We start from the raw sequence: 20,897 nt of genomic DNA, 5'->3' as shown, positions 1-20,897 counted from the left end.
AGCCGCCAAGAGTCTAAGACATGTTATGATGATCCTTATACCTCTCCAGCAGCAGCAGCAGCAGGAGCAGCAGCAGCAACCAGGGATCCTGCAGCAGAGGCAGCACAACAAGCCCTGTCTTGGAAAAACACACGGCTTGACAGCAGACAGTAAACAGTACTGTACCTTAGCAGCAGCTGTGATGGGAGGGATGCAGTGGCAAGTGTTCCCTTACGTGTTGGAAGGACAGAGAAGCAGCCGGCAACTGGACCGGGATGATGGCTACGGCAGCTCTGTAGCATAAAATGGTTCATCAATGCTCGAAAGAGGCACAGCCAGGCAGAGCGGGGAGAGAGGGAGGGAGAGGAGGAGAGAGACGGCCAGCGAGCATCACTCAGCTCACACTACCGTGGCTGTGCAGCAGAGCACACACATCTACACGCCCCCTTTCCTCTCTCCCTCTCTCTCTTTCTCACACACATACACACACACGCTTAGTCACACAGACACAGGCACGCAGGGGTGCAGAGGCAGTGCAGTGCGCAGCAGCAGTGAGCAGCGCTCCCTCTTCAGGATGCCTTTCGTCTTCCTTAATCAGAATTGGTCATTCTTTCTCTTGTTCTCAGCAGTCAGAGGCAATCCTGTCAGTGAAGCCTTCCAGCCACGTGCTCCATCGTCCCGCCTGCCCACCTAACCACCACTGATGAGCAGCCATGATTGAAGCTGGCAAGGTCATGTGAGGTTCTCTGGCGTCCCCCTTTGGTCTCAGTCTCGTTGCAGTGTTTATCAGCTATTTTTCTGCAAAGCTGATACAGGGACTGTGCCTGGCCTCGTCATGGGTCATTATGCCACAGAGGCTCCCTGGAGGCTTGGCTTGACAAACCCTCACTCACTGCACGGTGGTCCAGACCAATCAGCTATTACAAACAGCAGCAAACAGAATTACCATCCAATCACAGGTCAGGAAATCAAGTGCAGAAGGGTATTACAGGGGATTATTTGGGCCATCCTGTTTTTTTTTTTCTCCACAACAGGGAGATGTGAAGGAGAACAGCTCAGCATGTGCAGTATGGCTGCCCTCTGTGGCTGACAGGAGTGCTGCACCCTGTTGTGGGAAAAGCAGAGGGGAGGAGCAGGGCCCAAAACAGATATGCTTTCCTCAGCGTTGGATGCCTAGCAACCACAGCAGCTCCTTACCTCTGTTTAGAGTAGTCCCTCCCCCCTTCAGCGGGACCACCTCTGCAATCCCAATTGAGAGCTTATGTGGCACAGCGGCTGTTTAACACTCAGGCAGCACAACCTCACACAGGGCTGATGGCAATTGTTCCCGCCCAACTCCTCTACCTGGTGAGTAAACACCAAAGGGGGAGCTGCTGAGCTCCAACAAGAAGCAGAAAGCACACCTAATGTTGTCAATACATCAGTCACCATCAGTGACATGAGAGCCCCTTTGGTCATTTCTCTTAATCCATAGATGGGATTAAAGATGAAGCTAAAATAAATCTTCCTCTTACATAATGTTACAAGGAAACGATGCTCAGAAAGTTTTCCTTTTTGGCGCTGAATGAATATGAATGATCATAGGTCCGATGTTTCCTCACGAGAAGGAGAACACTGTATTCCTTATCTGGGTGTCACACACATTGCTTTGTGGTTATTGAAATTAGAACTGACAAAAGTGTGTATTTAACTTTATAACTACTAAATATGCTGCAAATCATTGAAACCTGAGCCAAACAAGATTAGATCATCATCGGACTTCTTGTACAAGAGGTGGCAGGGCTTAGCAAGGTGCACCAACTAGCTCATGCTGCTGGTTGCGTGTATGCTTGTTCTTTAATAATGATTCAGAGGACGCTTGCCTACCTTGTAATGTTAGGGGGAACAAAACCTGTTCAGACAGCTGTCAAAGGACGTCAGAAGGCAGACCAGGAGCTCCAGGCCTGCCTTAACTCAGCAAGCTGAGCCACATTGGGAGGTGTGAACAACTGTTTTGACATTTCCTTTTGTGAGAGCCTTTGCAGATTAAAGAAAGACTGCATGAGATGCAGCAAACAGCATGAAGTGCTAAGGTGTGTTCAATACTGATGAGCAGTGAATGAGAATAATCAAAAAACACAAGTGCCATCATTTTGGAAATAATAAATAATTCTGTCAGATAAAAGTTGCACAAGATATGTTGAAACAAAAAAGGAAATCATGTAACTGTCTTGATGGCCAAATAAGAAAAAAGTCTACCTCTTAAACATTTAAAATGTATATTTTCATATCCTTCTGAGCAGCACACGGCCTGGAGTATGTGCTAACAGGTCCTTACTACTTTCTTTCCAAACACCTGCTTGGGCTTCATACTCTCCTCTTAATCAGTCAATCACTTCAATTTACTGAATAGTATCAAACCCACAAAAAGAAGACCTTTCCCATTTGTCAGCCGCACGTGCAACAACATAAAAGTAGTGTAATACAGAGCTGAAACATCAGATACTTCTCATAAATTTGAGAACCAAGTTAACCAATCCCCTCATTCTGCTCCTCAGTTTTAATTTCCTTCATTCATTGTTAATAAACTTGCTAGTTTTCTTTAGATTGAATTGAATACATTGAGTGCTCGCTGACAGTGACGCTAAAAAGATTTAGAGCTCCCTCTGCCGACTGGCTGTAAAACAGAGGCCAAACTTTAACACTGAATGATGTACCCAATTATTTTTTTCTAACATGGTTTCTGACCAAAAGAGGGGATGTGACACTATGACTGACAGCCCCATGTTCTGTAGATTGTTAAAGGAAAGGAGGAACCAAGGGGCAACATCCCGCTACTAAAAACGAAGCTTAGCTCAATGTATCCCACAACGCATTTTTAAAAGCATACATTAGCAAAAGCGTGTAAGCGATGCTCACTATGTGAGTGATATATACCACCATGCTTTGCGGTTCAAAAAAATGGCTTATTACATAATTACTGATAACATGAAACTGATAAAAATAAATAACACTTAGCTCTGTATAACTTTCGGAAGAGCGTGTCCCACAACTCCAAGCAAAGGTACAAACAATGGAGCCGTTAGCCGCTGAACCGTCCATCGCGGGCGACGCATTCACTGGACCTTGTAATTCTCTAACACGGCATAAATTGTGGCGCGAAAACATGGCTGCTGTTTATTTGTTGTAAAAAATGGTGTTTTATAAATTGAAATATTATATTTGGTCATTGTGGAAAAATATGCTAAGTTTAATACTAGTTATCACTGAAATCCATGCCGTTTTGCAGTGTTTGAGAAAATTTATAGCTGTAAATCCCCAGCCATTCGTGAGCTATGGGAGAGTAATTATGTCACTGTAGGTGGCCTGCCAAGTAGTGTCTGAAATGTTTTAACATTTGCTGAGTGAATGGCCTATGTAGTCCACTACATCTAATTCACTATATAGTGAGTATGGTGTAGGGAATAAGAGAGTGATTTTGGACACAACCATTGTCTATTCTATTTGCAGCAGGGGCTGCAGCTGTTCTTCATATAAAATGTAAAGCTGACAATTAAGAAAATACTCATCAAAATCAAACTTATTTCGTATTTCATCAGAGTAACCAAACCTGCCGCCTCGTGTCTGTTCTAATAGTTTTCACTGTTTCTTAAGCTTCACATTGTCACCGCCCCAAAGTTCTGCTGCAAACTAATTGTTCAAGTCAGGTGGGGTCAACTCATTTATTTCACGAAGCAGGGGATCTTAGGTTTTTATGTCGACCAGCTTAAATGGGTTTTTAGTGCTCCCTTTCTAAAATCCACTACATCCATTAACAGGTTGTGACAGTCACGCACTGACAATATAAAAACGCAAACTCCCCTGTAATGACAGACCAAATGTTAATCTGCACATGAGCGCTGATGTAAGCTACTCAGGCTATTTACTAAACCAGCTGAATGTTTTGCATCTGGTAAAAAGTATATTCATTTTGTATCATCTAATGTCTTCACTATCAAAGCGCAGGTAGCAAATGAGTTCTGATTTCTTACATTGACTTGCACTTGTGAATTCACTGCACAAATTAATTGCCTACCAGTTCAATGTGAGAACCAGAGCTGTGCAACGCTCCCAGAGCTTCTGAAAATAGTCCTTTTATCTGTTGTCTTTCTTTGAGGTGTTTCATTGTGCGTTATATTCTATTAGGTCTGTTACATTCATGCTATTAGAAACTGCACCTCAGTAATCTTTAGAAATCACGTCACTAAATAAATAAATATGTTTTATTCATAAACAAAAAAATAAATGTTAAGGCAGTGTGCACATGCAAGTGTGCACATGTATGTCGAGAAATGTAGCTTAAAAGCTAGTTGGAATGAATTTGTTGTCACTGTATATTTGATGGTCAATTTGACTAAAATACGCATTACATAATGAGATGCTGCTAATCTTCTATAAGCAAGCAGAGAGCATCAATAATAAAGCACTATGTGTGATGTCTTCCTTCCTTTGTAGCAAAATCATGTGCAACAAACGGTGACACTACAATCTCAGAGTGCCACATATGGTTGCATCTGTTAATGATGAGCCTTGGTGACAGTAAAGAGCTTTGGCTGAGGGGTGCAGAGTAAGGTCATACTGTGGCTGCAGGCATCAACAAGTGCTTATCCTGCTGGTGTCCACGCATGACTGAATCAATGCTTATTCATAGAAAGCTACACAGACAAAACACAAGAAAACAACACGTCACGCTCACCTTATCTGTGTCCCTCATCCGGCCGTTCTTCTTCGCCGTGGCTAACCTTTGTCTCTGGCTCCACACCACTTCCCTCTGAGGCTGCTTCAGGAGTTTCTCCACCTTGCAAGTCTTCTGACAGCCCATTGTCCCCTGGTGCACGAAAACGGATATCGAGTTAAGCCACGCATCAATCACATTTCATCTGAGTGATACATTTCCTGTTTGGTGAAGCAATAACCTACCATGACAGAACGGTTTGCATGCTTCCCCAAATGCTCGTCATGGTCAGCAGTGCTGGGTGATGTCATAACTCCAGCATGTTCAGATTATAAATATCTGTATCCAGCTGCGTTACATAATAATGGATGTTGGATTACCATCAGTACAGACAGGAAAAGACAGCACAGCTGCCACTGGAAATACATAAACCATAAAACCATCAAATAGCCTTTTAGAGATTTGAAAATAAAAACCTAAAAGGGCTGATTTGAAGAAATGTTGATATTATGAGTTTTTTATACTTGCTAATTTTCTTGAGTACATTGTAAAGTTCTAGTTAAAAGAAATCATGGAAAATCAACTAATGATGTGCTGTCAGAATCTTGCAAGTGGATGGATAGAAATTATGGTGCCTCAATGTGGAAGAGTTTTGGATAATCTCCACATGATTGGGCTACAGACAAGTTTAGAAAAGAAGAGTTTAAAATTTTGCTGTTACTTAGCTCTTAGGCAGGATAAGCCAGGCTGCAGAATAAATTATGTGTCCTTACAAGAATTCAAAGGTCCTGTCATCAATCACAGTTTAGTCTACCGAATAAAAGACCAACAGCTCCTGGACTTATCTCAAAAGTTATCACCAATCATAGCAAAAGCAAGCACTCAACTGTAAAATATCTGGATATATTAAAAAGAATAATATATCTTTTAAAGTGGACAGTGTACAAGAGTTGTATCTTTGCAGTCTGAGTACAGTGAATCCTACCTTAAGGGACTGCAAATAGAGGTAAACTGTTTTCCTCTCAAAACAGATTTGATTCCCCCTGCCAAATATCCAGCAGTAAGGATTATGTGCGCTTAGATGACAAATTTGCCTCGGGTAGCTGATTAACTTTTCTAAGTCATGACTGAAATGAATGTCCAAGTGTTAAAAGGAAAGTAGAGAAGCCAAAAACTAAACAGAAACAGTCAAAAAAATATCCCCCATCGATACAGCCTGTACATAAAATCAAAAAATGTAAATAGAGCATGACAAGTAAAGAAGTATACATCTGATTTTTGCAAGTCCAAACCTCGATCGATGAACTAAACTATGAGATTTGTAGTGTGAAGATGAATGACATCATACAATAACTATAGGTATACATTACACAGTCAATGGTTTTAATTAACTGCTCTGAAGTCGTCAGGGGTGTAAGATACTATTCCAAACTGTAATCTCATGGCTACTATACTGCCTAGCATTGCCTATGTTTACCAGCTTACCCTGCTTGAATAAACTACATTCTGATCACAGAATGCCCTGAACACACAGACAAGTGAAAGACTTACAAATGGTCTTTGAAATGCTGCTGGAGGCAGATCGTCAGCAAACACAACCATCTGTGCATTGGTGCCCAGTGACGTACAGAAAGTGCCATTTTTATCATCAGCCCTGCCTCTCAAACAGCCTGAAACACACCCCTGCCTTTCAAACAGGCTGCTGAGTGTATTGATGCTTCGGTTTCAAGGTTTTTTTTTTCTGCATTTAACTTGATGCTGACATGATTACCACAAGGTACCTAGTGGGAAGTGTACCTTGGGTGCTTCTCAAAGCTCCAAAGTTCCATCCACGCCTCCTCCACTCGCCTCCTCCACTTGCGTCTTAGTCCCGCCCACCAGAGATTCATGCCAGAGACGCGAGGAAACGAAGAGAGGAGAGAGGAGACGAGGAGGTTCATTTTATGAGCATTGAGATGTCCTCTCCTCCGGAGCGTCACATGACGTCAGTCTTGTAGTGATGGCGGCGTCACAGCTGGATAAACCGGTCTGAACGCACGGGAGAAACTAAATTAAGGAAAATAATGTAAACAACAGGGCGCTCGACCACGGAAAATTCATATTCACTTTTAGATCAGTTTAACATGAATATGTTCATGAATGAACAAGAAAAATGTCACGTTTTCCCAGGCCCAGATTGATAGTTTTTAATTCTTATGTTGGGGCCACTTTGTGTTCATAAATAATGTGTTTATTCTGCTATAAGCACTGCTTAGCGCACGGGTGGGACAGGAGGAGAGAGAAGTGGAGCTGTCTGCAGCGGTGCCTTTCATCCATTACGCGCACGCAGAGGGACAGAGGTGAAACTGTTGCTGTATCAGCCAATAATGGCATGATCTCACACCGATCACTGATAAAACAACAGTTTGCTACTGTATGAAAATGGCCTGGTTATGTGTTATTTTCAAAGGCATTATTGAACTGGCTGGAGTGAGCCAGTGGAGCGCGCAGTCAGCTGACCCGAAGCCTTTCAGTTTCACTTTAAGCCTTGTTGTCTGTTATCCGGTCTCTGGGGCTCTTTCTATTAGTCTGTTGTCATCCTCAGTGACAATGAATGTTGTAATCATCCAGATAAATATCAAACATGTTTGAAAACTATCGGGGCGGCTCGGACGAGTCTGTGAGACGATCGTGGGGCTAAAGATTCATCTGTTAACCGCTCACACTAGAAGATAATCTTCGCCGAACGTTGGGGCTGATTTTAGTCCCCGACCAGATTTCTTCCCTGATTGTGGGGAGGACCGAATCTGGGTTAAATCGGGCGAGATGCCTGAAGTGCGAGCCAGGCTTTACACTTAAACAGCGTATCTTGCTCATATCTTGCTCCATGGTGCTCACGTTTCACACATGTGGACAGCTGACGCTTTGTGGCCGGCTCTGATACGTCACAAGGGGGCGTGTCTGTCAGTGAAAAGACTTCCGCGAAGCCTGCACTTGTGTTTCCTCGATTATGCCTCCTCCAGCTCAGTCTCCTCTCTCCTCTCTCCTCTCTCCTCCGAGCACATTTGGCGCTTTGGAATGTCCTCCAATATGGCTGCTCACAAAGTACTTCCGGTGTCGCGGAGGAGAGAGGAGATAGGAGACTGCATTTTGGCACATTGGGAAGCACCCCTTGAGTGTGCACAGAGCTGGAGATGGCTGCCATGTTGGTGAGGGTACACACCAGCTGTAGACTGAGCTCATCTGGAGCCATGAAGAGAGAACACCATACATCAGCTCAGGTAGGTAGCAGCAAGACTTGAATTGTATGCACAAGAAAAGAAACACCAACCAGTAATAATACTATTATCAAAGTTAGGAAGCATATGTCTCAATACATGAATATATCTTGTTTTGTTAAACATTATGTAAGTTATAAAAGAAGCAGAAGTTAAATCTTAAATACGCACATTTTAAGATTAGATTAGGTGGTAACAGAGTCTTTTACCATTTTATTGCATGTGTTTTTCATGAAGTGTGTACGAAGTGACTTTTCCGACTGGCCCTGAAGTTTCCCTCCTCATCAGCTTCATTGGACACCGGTGTGCGCGACCACAGACATACACCTGATAAGGGCAGCACAGGCCGGGCGACGACAGCGGGAACGGCAGCAGGAGCACGAGGCACCAAATACCCGGAGTAGCACGAGAAGCGACACTGAAGAGACCCCATCGTCCAGGAAGGAGCAGCGAGGTGGTGGACCCGAACGGTTTCCTGTGGCGAGAGGGAGGCTGACGTGGGGAGTCTCCGTCGAGGTGCCCAGGGGACCGTCGTGTGGAGACGCTGGCAGGCGGCTGTGAGGGGAAGAAAAGTTGGACGATAGAGGGTTCCCCTCTTTGAGTTAAGTACCCTCACAGGATACTGAACTTTGGGCATGGTTTTAATCGAGTGAAGGGACATTGGACATAATATCCCGGTTTCATTCTTTTGTCTCTGCGGGTTGTGTTTTTAAGGTCTTTAGGGTGGTTGTTCTTTTACGCTGTTTCGTTTTTTGAATTTTAGTCAGACACCATTTCTCGACCCTGCAAACTATCACATGGTGTGTTTTCAAGTTCATGAATCTATTTTACGAATGTAATTGTGAATTCTGCTGTGTATAGAGTTTAATTATCAACTTTTTTTTGGTTCGAATGTGGGGGGACTGATTGTGGTCTGAGAAACCAGCTGGAAGTGGGCAGTGTCTGACAACTTATTATCTTAAGAGGGCTGTGAGGAGAAAGTGATCTTTAAAGTCTCCCTCAAAGATATATGCATGATCGTAGTCCACACTTTCAAATGACATTATCAGCGCTAAAATAGGTGATTTCAAAATGCTACTTCGTAGCTTCTTCGTAGCTCCCCAGTCGGGTCGGGCAGGACCGGATTGATTTACGGCATGTCTAGTCTCTATGACAACACCACGCTGGCTGCTTGATAGATGGACATGATCAGGATTCATTAATGTTACACATTACGGACTACATCGGTTGATGTCTTGTTTCAAACAACAGCGCTATGTAATTGTACTGATAAACGCCAAAGATTTTTTTTTTCAACTCAAACACATGCCTGACTCTAGACCAGAAGATGGTGAAGCAGTCCAATTTGAACAGATCTTCCTCATAGTATCTTTGAGGGACAGGGGGTAGATGACACCAGCGATGAGGGGACGCCAAGGGGCAGGGACTATCCTAAAGACTTTAGGGGCTGAAGAGTTTTATTGTAGTCTTTTGAATAAAACTTTTATAGTAAACTTTTAAAAAACGGATCTTTTGTAACTCTACTCCAACTGGATTTTAATGAACCTATATATATATTTATGAAATCCTAGACCCCTTTTAAGCCTAGGTGGCACTGCTGGATTTTTAGAGTATTCATCGTTCTACCCTTGCCACAACATAATGAAAACCATTCATTAAAAAAGTAAAAATGTGAATAGCACTAAATGTCCAACCTTTGAGTGAACCCACGAAACGACATGCAAATGATTAAAGTGCTTCCCAATGAATTTGCTTTTGAACATTTAAATCTCTTTGCCCTGCATAAAACAGGTGCAATTCCTACTTCATCTCTGTAGGATCCTGAACATATCTGGAAAAACTGAGGCTCTCTCTTGGATAAGATAGTAAACCTCCTTGTCAATGTCTTGTTCTGATTCGTCTTAGTGCTAGTGTGTGCAAGTACAGAGAGCCGTAAGGGCATAAATTGCTTTAATGAACTAGAAAAGTTGGTTTTCCTTGCAGCAAATGGGTTGAAATGCTTAAGCTGTCGGCTAAAAGTTACAGTGGTACAAGTAAAATAGAAGCAGAGCCAGTAATTGTAGCAGTACTCTATTTATCCTGATGTGTGTGTGTGCGGTTTAACTAGATAGTATTGTGATTAGCTGAGATATTTTAGGGTGGTTGGAAATAAGTGACTTGAATAAATCCTGCACCTCTTCTCCTAAGCCTCGGTACCAAGGTCTGTCATGCTTTGAACATTTATGTCTAAAACACTTTTGTGACCATCAAACACCAAAAAATCAATACAGTGGGTACAGAAACACAGCATCAGCATACAGTTAATGGAAGAAATGTGATCAGCCGCTGTATCATGGATACAGCAGATTCTGTTTTTATCCCTCTCCAAACCACTCGCTTTTGAAAATCACAACCAAAGATTTTGTTTTACCTTAGCTGTTTGTGAGCAGAAACTTTATCCGCAGTGATAGAAATGTTAATTAAATAAATATTAAAAACTGGAACACCACAGAGTTGGGTTGAAGGTCTGAAGTTATTTCATTATCAGAATAAATTTTACATTATAAATTATATTTTATATAAGAAAAAAAATGAAGACTGTTTTCTCTTTTGCAGTACAGCTTTGATGAAATGTATGTTTTCTCATTCATTTCAAATGTATCTTTTTTATGTTAAATCAAATTTATCATCTAATTATTTAATTAAACAAAAAGGGTCTAGAAGTTACTCAAAATAAAAGGTTCAAAATTGTTGACTGAAGAAATTTAGTAAGATGGTATCCAAATGCATGATATAGAATTGTAATACTGGACCCTACCTGAGTATAAGACCATTCATATTTAGATCTGAGACAGCTTCAGATCAGACTCTTTACTAATATTAACTGTGAACAATTTTCACTGGATCAAAGGATCCACAAAAAATGCAACAGCTGTGAGTCCTAGACACCAGGTGGAAAAAATGCATGAGATTATTTGCATGATGTACAAATTGTCAAACTGCTTGTTATGTGGGAGCTATTAGAGTGGATTAAACAGGCAAGATCAAACAATGTAATCATGCAGTAAGGATATCCTTGTTGAACACAAAATAATCGAAGGACTAGAACAGGAAACTGCATGAAGAGGGCTAATAATGGGAGTGGCAATAAGATGAGACTTCAGTAAACACAACATCCTTAGATTTAGACTTCTAGTGATGGGGATTAAAATGAGACAGTTTCACACGGTAACATAATCACGGAATGACAAGTAAGAAAAGGCAAAAAGAAAGTTTAAAATACACTTTAGAAGACATACATGTTTCAGTATGCTTTTTTAGTGAGTATCGCTAAATTATATGTTTATTTAAATAAAAAGAAATGTGCCAGTCGCTTAAAGCTATTTTCTGAGTAAGGTAGTGAACTGTTGTGTAATGAAGAGCAAGGAGACAAGCAGGGAGAGAGCTGTCTCTAAAGATTAAAAACCTACAAATCATAGTTTGCCCTCTTTAACCAAACCCTGAAGATGTAGCCTATCCTTGAAGAGGCAAATAAAAAAAACAAGATTTCTGTCCAGGTCTAAAATTTCTTTGTAATTTCTCTTGAAATTTCAAGTATCTTATCCCATGACCCAAGACACTCCCATGATCAGATTTTTAGGACATCCACTGGCTCACTAAGTGCATGTCCACATTTTCTTTGATCTCATTCAAAGACAGAGAGGAAGTTGTCCTCTGGGGACTCACTTCCACACTCTACACTAATCTTGTTTGGTTGATTACACGGAAGTCAAGCGCTTTGTGCAAAGTGCTCATTAGACCTGAAGTTTAAAGCAGCCCATTTTTCCTGCTTTCCTGTAAACAAACTAAAAACACGCAATGTGCAGTGTTAAAGAACAAAAACAATCACATCTGCTCTGTCAGAAAAATGTAGGGGTTTCTGCAATTTCCAAATACCTTAAGTGATCATGAGCTTTAACGCATATTTAATCTACTATCTTTATCATTAAAAAAATGAACACAACACCCATACGTTTTTGGTTTATTTTTTTTTAGTTGCATTGCCAATTATCTCTCAGTAAAAAATAAAATAAACACTTTAAAAACAAAAAAAGAAGATTCAAACCTGTGTTCCTGAAATAACATTGATCAACAGTCCAATGCAGCAGCATGACTTTCTCAACAAATTCTTCAGTCATTACACACTGTGACTTTGGATAAATACAGTTCAATAAGTTAAGGTTGAGTATAAAACATATAAAGAAGGCACATCACTTCAATTACTTAGGAAGAGTTGTGGTATAAAGTGGTATATATCCATCAGTTCTAAGTATGTCATTTGGTGTGGTTAACTTGTAACTAGGTTACTTTTTTCCCCCCCATCAATTCTATTACTAGAATTCTCCTGAGCCATGTCAGTTTTACATTCAGTTTACATGGATACGTGTATGTACAAAATGACAAGATAACATACAGAGCATATTTTTAAACATCTAAACACAAATTTTTACAATACATGTATAAATCCATTAACAATTTTACAATATCTTAGAACATTAAAGTGATATTTGAACATCTTGGTAAAAGAGTATTCTAATTAAGGCTTAAATTGGGAGATTGTACCTCTTTCTTTAGGCAATCAGTTAGGTTAACTTAGTTACCGTTAAACTGGAAACAAATCCTAACTTCAAGCTTGGCTCTGTCTTAAGACGTAAAATCGGCCTACTGGCACTTTCAGAGCAAACGTGACATCTTGTTAGTTTTGTTACTATAAATATGAGACACTACGCTTTCATGAGCCAGTCTCCTGTAGTTCCTGCCCATTGCCTGGGAACCAAAGAACAACAAGACTCCAGGAAGTCTCATTTTGCCAAGAAATCACTTGGCATGTTACCTCTCTTGTGAAAATTTTATTCCCATTTTTAACTTTTAGATGCAGCTGTTGGCTGTGCCTGTGACCAGTCTCAATAACCTCAGATAACTTAAGCTAAACTTAGCTAAGCAAAGCTAACTGTTTGTAAGTGATAGCTTAAATTTTTCTGTAAAGACATGAAAAAGATCTGACAGTGACACAAATTTTACATCCCATTTCACATAAAATTGCAGCAATACAAACTATCAATGACTTTATAGATCTGACATGCTATCACTTTTCATTATGTAACTGCTTACATAAAGGACATCATCTTTAAAGACCCTCACTGGAGCTCCAGAACAGTGTATGAGGTATAATGAGCAGATCACACTCTTCTTTTGTGTGTTCATGAGCTCCTCTCTGTAATGCTTCTGGACAGTGAATGACTTGTTATGACTTACTATTGTGCTTTAATGAAGCTATTTTTGGATCCATCACAACAGGAGCTGACTTCTGCTGAGTGTTTATGAACCATGAAATCCATCACTCAAAGGTCCCCACTAATATGATGATTAAAAGGAGGAGGCCTGCTGCCCCACACATAGCAAGGCGGAGGAGTTTCTGTCAAAAAGAAAGAGGAGAGGAGTCAGAGGCACTGCATTAAAATCCTTTAAACCATTTAACAGCTAAACCTTCCAGTGAATTACTGACTCTTATATACAGCAGATGAGAGGATGAATGTTGAGTTTGAGGAGCCGAATGAGGATGAAGTGTTACCTTAGTAGTGCTCACACGGGGGGTTTGGTTAGTCCAACAGACAGGCCAACAATTAGTGCAATGACAGCAAGCAGGATCAACAGAGCAAAGGCAAGGATAATGTATTTCTGCCAAGTAAAAGAGATTGTGAGTTGAAATGTAAACCAAAGTGGATCCAAGGGCTTTGAACAGATTCAAATTATGGTTTCAAGGTGACACGTGTGCAACTGAACCTAATTCCCATTTACAAATCTGTTTACTCGTGACGATCTCACATGAGAGACTCAGAAAGGAGCACATACCCTCCGGGATTTCTTCTGGTATCTCAGTGCCTTTTTGGTCTCTTCCTTTGCACTACAAATGTATTCAGCTGCATTTGAGACGTTTTTCTCAATGTTGTCAACCATTTCCCCCTGGAAATAGATTAATCAGAGCGTTTTTGCGTGATAGACAACTCAGTGGTTACATACTGATATACTTGTGTGAAGAATAATGATACAGAAGGGAAAACATTGCCTCATAAGATAAAAATTGGGAGGTTTCTTATCCATAAAAAGAGCAGTTTGAGCTATGAAACTGTCTGATTAGGTGTACCTGGGTTTCTACTAGCATTGCCATGTCCATGAACATAGCGTGGAGCTCTCTGATGCTGGTCTCCAGGCGTATAATGTCCTGATGTCGTGACTCAATTTCATTCAAAGCCTGACGAGTGATCTGGGAATCGGAAATGATCTGGAAAACAGGAATCACATTTCAGTAATTCACCAAAAAAAAAAAAAAAAGAAGAAAACTGTGACCAACAAACACAGCAGCATCCCTACTGATTCACTCTTCCATCACCACTAGATGGCAGTACGAGCTTTCATCCTTGCAGTGACTACAAGCTGCACATTCTGCAGAGTATAACAGAAGAAAACTTACATCAGAGGTAAATATTGATGGATTCCCAGTTTCCAACATGTCTTCTAGCTCTTCATTAGTTGTCACCCTTCCAGCTGGAATAATAAAAAAGCAATGATAATTATGAGAAACAAGGACTCTTTAATTTCCCTCAAATAAAGAAACTGCTTTGAGACCTTTAAATTTCTGGTACTGAAAAAAGTAACCAAACGAAAAGCTTTTAACTACAAAATCTTTTTAAAATTTGTGATATGATTAAAAAACCAAGCATGACCTTTTGTTTACCCTCTGGACCTTTGATTCATTAACAGCTTAACAATATGAAAAAAAAATATTGACCTAAGACACAGATCAGTGAACTGTGCATGGCTTCAAAGTGACAGACAAAGGCTGTTTTGCAAACGGCCTACCACATACTACATGTGAACGTAGTATGAAGTTGGCACTGTATACTACCTACTGCTTTTGCATGTAGTATGATGGTTCTGTTGGGTCCGTTCTGTAGGATACCAGTTACAGCTGGTGATTGTTTTTTTTTGTTTTGTTTTTTTCTTTTTTCTTTTTTTTTTTTTGGGGGGGGGGGGGGGGGGGGGGGGGGTTAGTGAGTTGTATCACAGCAGAAACTTCATATTTGGTTTTTAATCTTACACCAAAAGTTATATTGACTATTTTAAAAAATCTGGAAGGAATTGACTTTTTATTTTACAGCTGATAGAAAAACAACTTTCATATAATCCACTGTTGGTTAAAAAAGGTAATTTTTGGTTTGTATGGGCTTTAATGAATTCATAGATGTAAGCACCTCTTTTACAACTAGAAGTATGATTTACTGGTGTTTCTTTCTCATCACTTCACTTCTATCTCATGGATTGTCTATTGTTAGTGTTGTTGTATTGTAGTTATAATACCGACTCATTCCAGTAGATGGCGGTAATTCACCGAAACCAGCAACACACATTCACAAACCGCGTTAGTGTTGTCCATTGTGAAATAGTATGCCAGGTAGACTGGGCCGTAGCATACTAAGAATTTTTCCTGAATCAGTAGGACATCAGTGGATTTCTGGCATACTACAGATTTAGCAAGTTTTTGCATACTGCCTAGTTCCTACTACATATGGAAATTCAGCCAAAATAGTAGGCACTGCTAGGGTAGTAGGTGGTTTAGAAAACAGCCTTTGTTATAAATACAGTGATTGTCAATTTTTTCAGTAGGCTTCGCAAAATAAAAAAAAAACACAGCACTGGGGTTAATAAGCCATCTTTTTACTTGAAGAAGCAGCATTGGCAGTATCTCAGGAGAAGTCGTTTTTTTTAATTGTGTGGATGAGGTTTGTTAAATACTTTTTTACCCTCTACCCTCAAGTTATCAGTTTCGTTTTTCTTTTTTGTTGTTTAGTTTGATTTTTGTTTGTTTTGTTCTTATCGTACACTTCAGGAAAGTATTGTTTAAGAAAAGTGTTTAATTTTCAGATGTCTGTGCTGGTTTGGCACAGTGTTATTGTTGTGTAGTCTAATCCCAGGATAGTACATTTGTCTCACAGCGTAGTGAAGCTGCAGAGCACGAAGCCTGTTTTGTTCAGGGTAGAAGCTTTGTGTTTTTTCTGCTGACTGAGCTGACAGAAAAATAATCTGTTATCCAATCAGCAGACACTGTTACAAACACGGTGTAAGCCCTTAGCATATTTACCACTGATAAGACTTGCATTGGAACAGATGTTATAATATAATCATATATGTAACAAACTGTTAAAATGTTTACCTGGGATAAGCGTCTGAACATTGTAGGTAAAACACCAGCTGTAATACTAAAAATGCAGTGCACAAATGCGTTTATTTGTGTGCAGCTCATTTACATAACTTCACGTTTAATTACAGGCAGTTCCTGCTGTGGTTTCCAGTTTATTTGTAGGTGAGCTTGTTTCTTGTAACTAATATTAGAAATGTGTCTGGAGGATAAGAAAAGGAGCTAAGAAACCCGGCAGCCCTCTCTGTTGAAACACTATAAACAGAAAGCTTTCCCTTCCTCAGGCTGTGCTTCCTGCTGTACAACCAGCTCCCCTGAGAGTCAGCTATGGAGGCAGGTGCCTTCTGTAAGTCACACACCTTTACAGGGGACTTTCCCCAGGGAGAGGGAAGCAAACACGGCAAAAACACACCATCATTACCACTCATCAATTCACCAAAGCTCGAAGAGTATCGCCTCTAAGATTTGTCACTAGAAGCTACAAATGTGCATGAAAGGCAGAGGTGACTTGCGTGGCTGTGTCAAAGACAGGTGAAGTACTGTTACACAAGCCGCCAAGCCCTCTGACCGTTTCCCTAGCAACACTAACACAGCGATCCTTCTCCAGTATCAGGCTCTTCCGTCTGCAGCACAGAGAAGTGGAGCCTCTCATTAAGGCCGGCCGCAGGGAGCAGGAGAGACAGGCCTCTTTTTTCACCTTTCACTATGGTTTGTGTAACACAGTACAAGCAGCTGATACACAATGACTTCACATTTGTTCATCACTGACATCATGAACAAAAACACTATTAAAAATTGTGGAATAACTCATTAAACCAAAATACCCCAATGAATACACTCAAATATGCTAATTAACAGCCATGTTTTGTTTGAATCATACTAAATACTGACTGTAAAGAGTCTTTAATTACTGCTTCTTTACAGATTTCCTTTGGTTGGAAAGTTTCTTATTTATGCAAGGTTTTTTTCTTTATGTACTTCTCCAAAAACCGAATAAATGCATCTTTACATCTTTTCTCATTGCCCACTATAAAGGTCAAGAGTTTGTGAAGTGTGATGACGCTGTCTCTCTGGATACAAGTTTGTTTTCTTTTACATTGCATAAATCAACTACACTATCTTATAGTTCATATCATTTCAGGAAATAAAATAAGACATGTGATTTATGCTGGTTCCCCTGGTTACTTATTGTAGAGATCTGTAGTTTGGCCGTTGTGGCCAAAAGTTTTTAGAATGGCACAAATTTTGTTTTCCACATGGTTTGCTTCCTCAGTGTCTATGGTGGCAGTTTCTATTAACTCTAGATTGTGAAGAGTGATCAGGTGAATTGAAATTAACTGCAAAGTCATTAACTGCAATATAAAACAACTTTTGTAAATAAATAAATAATCGAAAATCTCAAAACTTTTGGCCATGACTGTAGTAAATCTAAAATTTTGATCCATCCTTTTTAAATAACTCTATTTCATTATTATTCATCAAAACATACAAAACAGTGTACATGCGGGGTTTAGGATTGGTCTACTTTTAACTGTTGTTGAGTGAAGCCTGTGGTGTTGAAGAAACCAGAAAAAGTGTCGCCCTGCTGCTGCTGCTGCTGTGTTTTTATCAACAGCTTGGTTTGTGTTCGGAGACACAGAGAGGAAACCGGTGTGGTCTGTTTCCTGGATCCTGTCCTGACAGCTTCAGGGTTTTACTCGTCACACGTTTATCTCTGAATCCTTCCCTGATCTTTCATGTGCAACCAACTTCTGTCCTTTTGATGTGTTTAATAAAAGGAAGTAGGAATAGATGTATGATTGCTTTCAAAGTATTTTCAATACCCCTGGCTATCTGAGGGTGCATGAGGTGGGGGGTCCGGGTTATTTGTCACTCACTTATCTCCAGCTGTCTCTGGATCCTTCCTTTGCTTCTTTCCCGAAAGGACACTTGTGTCTCATTGTACGAAGTCATGACCTCCACAAACTTCCTGGACAGCACGGTGTGCTGAGGAAAAATGACGACACAAGGTCAAAGAGTGCAAAGGTACATAGAGTATTTTTATCAAATAGGGTTACTTGTACTTTCTGCGTTGTTAAAAATTACATTCTTGAACCGGTAGTTAAACTACAGTATATTTATGGTCATTGTACAGTTGTTTATGTTTAATGTTTTCCACTGTATTCTTTATAATACATTATATATTTATGGTACAGACTGTGAGCTGGAAATATTCCTTTTATGCCTCAGGTTGTATTTTTGTCTTTTAACAGTATATTTATGTTTGTTAGTTTTTGTTACTTTTAGTTTGGTCAGCAGATAGATAGATAGATAGATAGATAGATAGATAGATAGATAGATAGATAGATAGATAGGTCCTGTGACTGTGAAGCAATACATTTCAGCTTTCAGAATAAAACAGTTGGGGATCATTTAAAGTATATCCTTCTCTTTTTTTTTCTAAAAGACAAATCGATTTTAGAAATTAACAATCAAAGGTGATTATGTTCCTTGGTCATTCTAAACTTTGGCACCTTTCCCTTCCTGATACTTTTGCTTCCTGTAATCCCCAGTAGGTCAGGGGCTCAAGAACGTCTGTATCCTGACCTGGGTTTTCTGGATCCTGAAGTCCACGGAGGATCTGTTGGCGGCATCATCTTTAGGCATACTTTGCTCCATGGCTTCATAAGGAGAGAAAGTTGTGTTTAAACATTACATCACGTCAGAAGATAACAGCTCACCGACTGGTGCTTATTTAGGATTATGTTCAACTCACATTTAAGTTTAGTCCGCACCACATTGGCGTTCCCTTTGATATCGTTTGTCAGCGACACCAACTGATCCTTGGTTCCTTCACACAAACCAGAAACATGTCAGAGCCGATTCACTGATGAGGAGCTTTAATACTCTCTAATGAATCACTAATGTCTCTGCATGCTGCACATACTGAATTTGTAAATATTGACTTTGCGGTGATTTCATTTTGTAACTTGGCTGCAGTTGTGTGGCGTTATAGCAAAGACTATGCAGCACCAAACACAGGCTCTTTGTTTGACTCCATGTATGTGCTGTGCTAAGTTACATTAAACATAATGGCTGATGATGCCATGGCTCTGTATACTGACTCTTTGTCCTGTAGGATCCTCAGGCCTCAGCTCAGCACACTGACCAGGGCCAGGACTGACTAAATACACAGCACAATGTCACAGTGCTGCTTCCACTGTTTTCTGTTGTACAGCTTTCAATCAAATAATAAAACTAGTGCCTGCAAATGACAGCATGTTTGAATACCTGACTGAAAAGATAACACGCTACAATGATTTGTGAGTTTCAGGACAAAAAAAGCTGTTTCCTTCTCAAGTTTCCTGCCCAGGCAGCCATTCATCTACAGTGAGAAGGAAAATATAACAAAGGAAGTGAAACATTTGTTGCATCTCTACTCCGTGCCCCTTAGGTTCAACTCTAGCCAAGCCAAATTAACCCTTTAGAATCAAGAGCAGTTTCAACACTGTGATTTGAACACCCTCAAGCTCCAGCTTACTCTATTATAAAGACACATACTTACTGTCATCTGGGTTGGGTGCGGACAGGATCATGCTGTGCATCTTCCTCACCTCTTCCACTTGGTGGGAGATCTTTTCGATAAGTCCTCGGACTTCTTCCACCTAAAACCACCAAGGAAGCATCCCAATTATTTTCCCCAATATTACCCCAACTCAGTGGGATTCAACAGTGATACACACCTTTCTGAAAAAGCTCTCCATGAAGCCATCTCCCTCCACTGCCACTGCAACATCCTCCTCTGCTTGTGCCCTACTCTGTACGGATGACAAATGTGCGTTTGAGGAGGAACTACTTTTTTGCTACCTGTGTTTCACCTGTCCTGTTTTGAATACTTCAAAGAAAAGAAAAGAAAGCGTACTTACAGTAGCTAATTCAGCCAGTCGATCCTTCATCCCACCGATGGGCTTTTCTTGTACCCAGACACTGAACTAAAACACCCTCTTGGTCATCCTGGAAGTCTCCGTGTGCGCGGTATCATTGAGCCTCATTTGCCGTGCACGATATACACAACACCGGCCTTTACACCGTTATTCCGACGACAGTGTCTGTTTGAAGACAGCGAGACTCAATAAGTTTGAACTCAAAACTGAATGTAAGGAACTACTTAACCAAATAAAAACTTAACTACAAGTCTTCTTTAAGCCGACCCTGCGTAGTATTTCTCACAACACCAGCGCAAACGACCTGTTACACATCCACACTATCTCCTTAACCGGGATACGCCTTTCCCCCACCCCTCTCCCTATCTCCCTCCCCCCTCTGACTTTCTCTCACCCTCAGGAGAGAAAAAAGTGGTCCACCCTCTATTAAATTTGACCGGTTCATCATGATAAACAAAGTGAGTTAGGGTAATCCTATTATATTTATATTATGGGGTGGGAGTGGAGGAAGGGAGGGGAAAGGAAATATTATATCAAACTCTATTATAATCTAACAACAGAGGACATATGAGTGGTTTATTAGTGATAACACAGGTGGATATTTTTCATTCTATCAGATGATGAGTGTTAGACAGAAAACACCCTGAGGCAGTCTGGAAAGAAGGGTGGATAAATAATTGATGAGCATAACTGGGTGGCCTGGGACAAATAGATGTTAAGGCCACATGGTGTCGCTGTTTACTTTGACATTAGGAGTTAAACTTAGTTTGAGAAGCTCCTGTCATTTAATAAGCTCAATCACACTCAAATGAATCACATCTCGTGATAGT

The 20,897-nt window shown here is 40.5% G+C and overlaps 2 protein-coding genes across 3 annotated transcripts in view; one reads left to right on the top strand and one right to left on the bottom strand.

Moving 5' to 3' along the window:
* The first annotated feature begins 7,840 nt into the window (after positions 1-7,840).
* adgrd1 (adhesion G protein-coupled receptor D1) overlaps positions 7,841-20,897 on the top strand; it is a 53,457-nt gene continuing 40,400 nt past the window's right edge. Inside the window, exons 1-2 of one of the 2 annotated variants that reach the window (XM_074670143.1) lie at positions 7,841-7,932; positions 8,167-8,530. The gene's annotated coding sequence lies outside the window, so the exon portion shown is untranslated. The remainder of the gene's footprint in view (positions 7,933-8,166; positions 8,531-20,897) is intronic. The other variant, XM_074670144.1, reaches the window with a different exon arrangement.
* stx2b (syntaxin 2b) lies at positions 13,299-20,355 on the bottom strand. The gene is made up of 11 exons (XM_074670146.1): positions 20,050-20,355; positions 19,867-19,941; positions 19,689-19,788; positions 18,900-18,974; positions 18,731-18,804; positions 18,022-18,130; positions 14,420-14,493; positions 14,093-14,230; positions 13,801-13,911; positions 13,520-13,626; positions 13,299-13,363 (listed from the first exon to the last, which is right to left on the bottom strand). The coding sequence occupies exons 1-10, from the start codon at positions 20,077-20,079 to the stop codon at positions 13,531-13,533; spliced, it is 882 nt and encodes a 293-aa protein (XP_074526247.1). The 5' UTR covers positions 20,080-20,355; the 3' UTR covers positions 13,299-13,363; positions 13,520-13,530.

The sequence above is a fragment of the Halichoeres trimaculatus genome, unplaced genomic scaffold, assembly GCF_033239565.1.
Source record: "Halichoeres trimaculatus isolate MK-OKI-2021-1 unplaced genomic scaffold, fHalTri1.1 fHalTri1_scaffold_5, whole genome shotgun sequence".
In the NCBI taxonomy this organism is placed as follows: domain Eukaryota; kingdom Metazoa; phylum Chordata; class Actinopteri; order Labriformes; family Labridae; genus Halichoeres; species Halichoeres trimaculatus.
The sequence above is the reverse complement of the archived record's forward strand: the minus strand, read 5'-3'. Positions and strand labels throughout refer to the sequence as shown.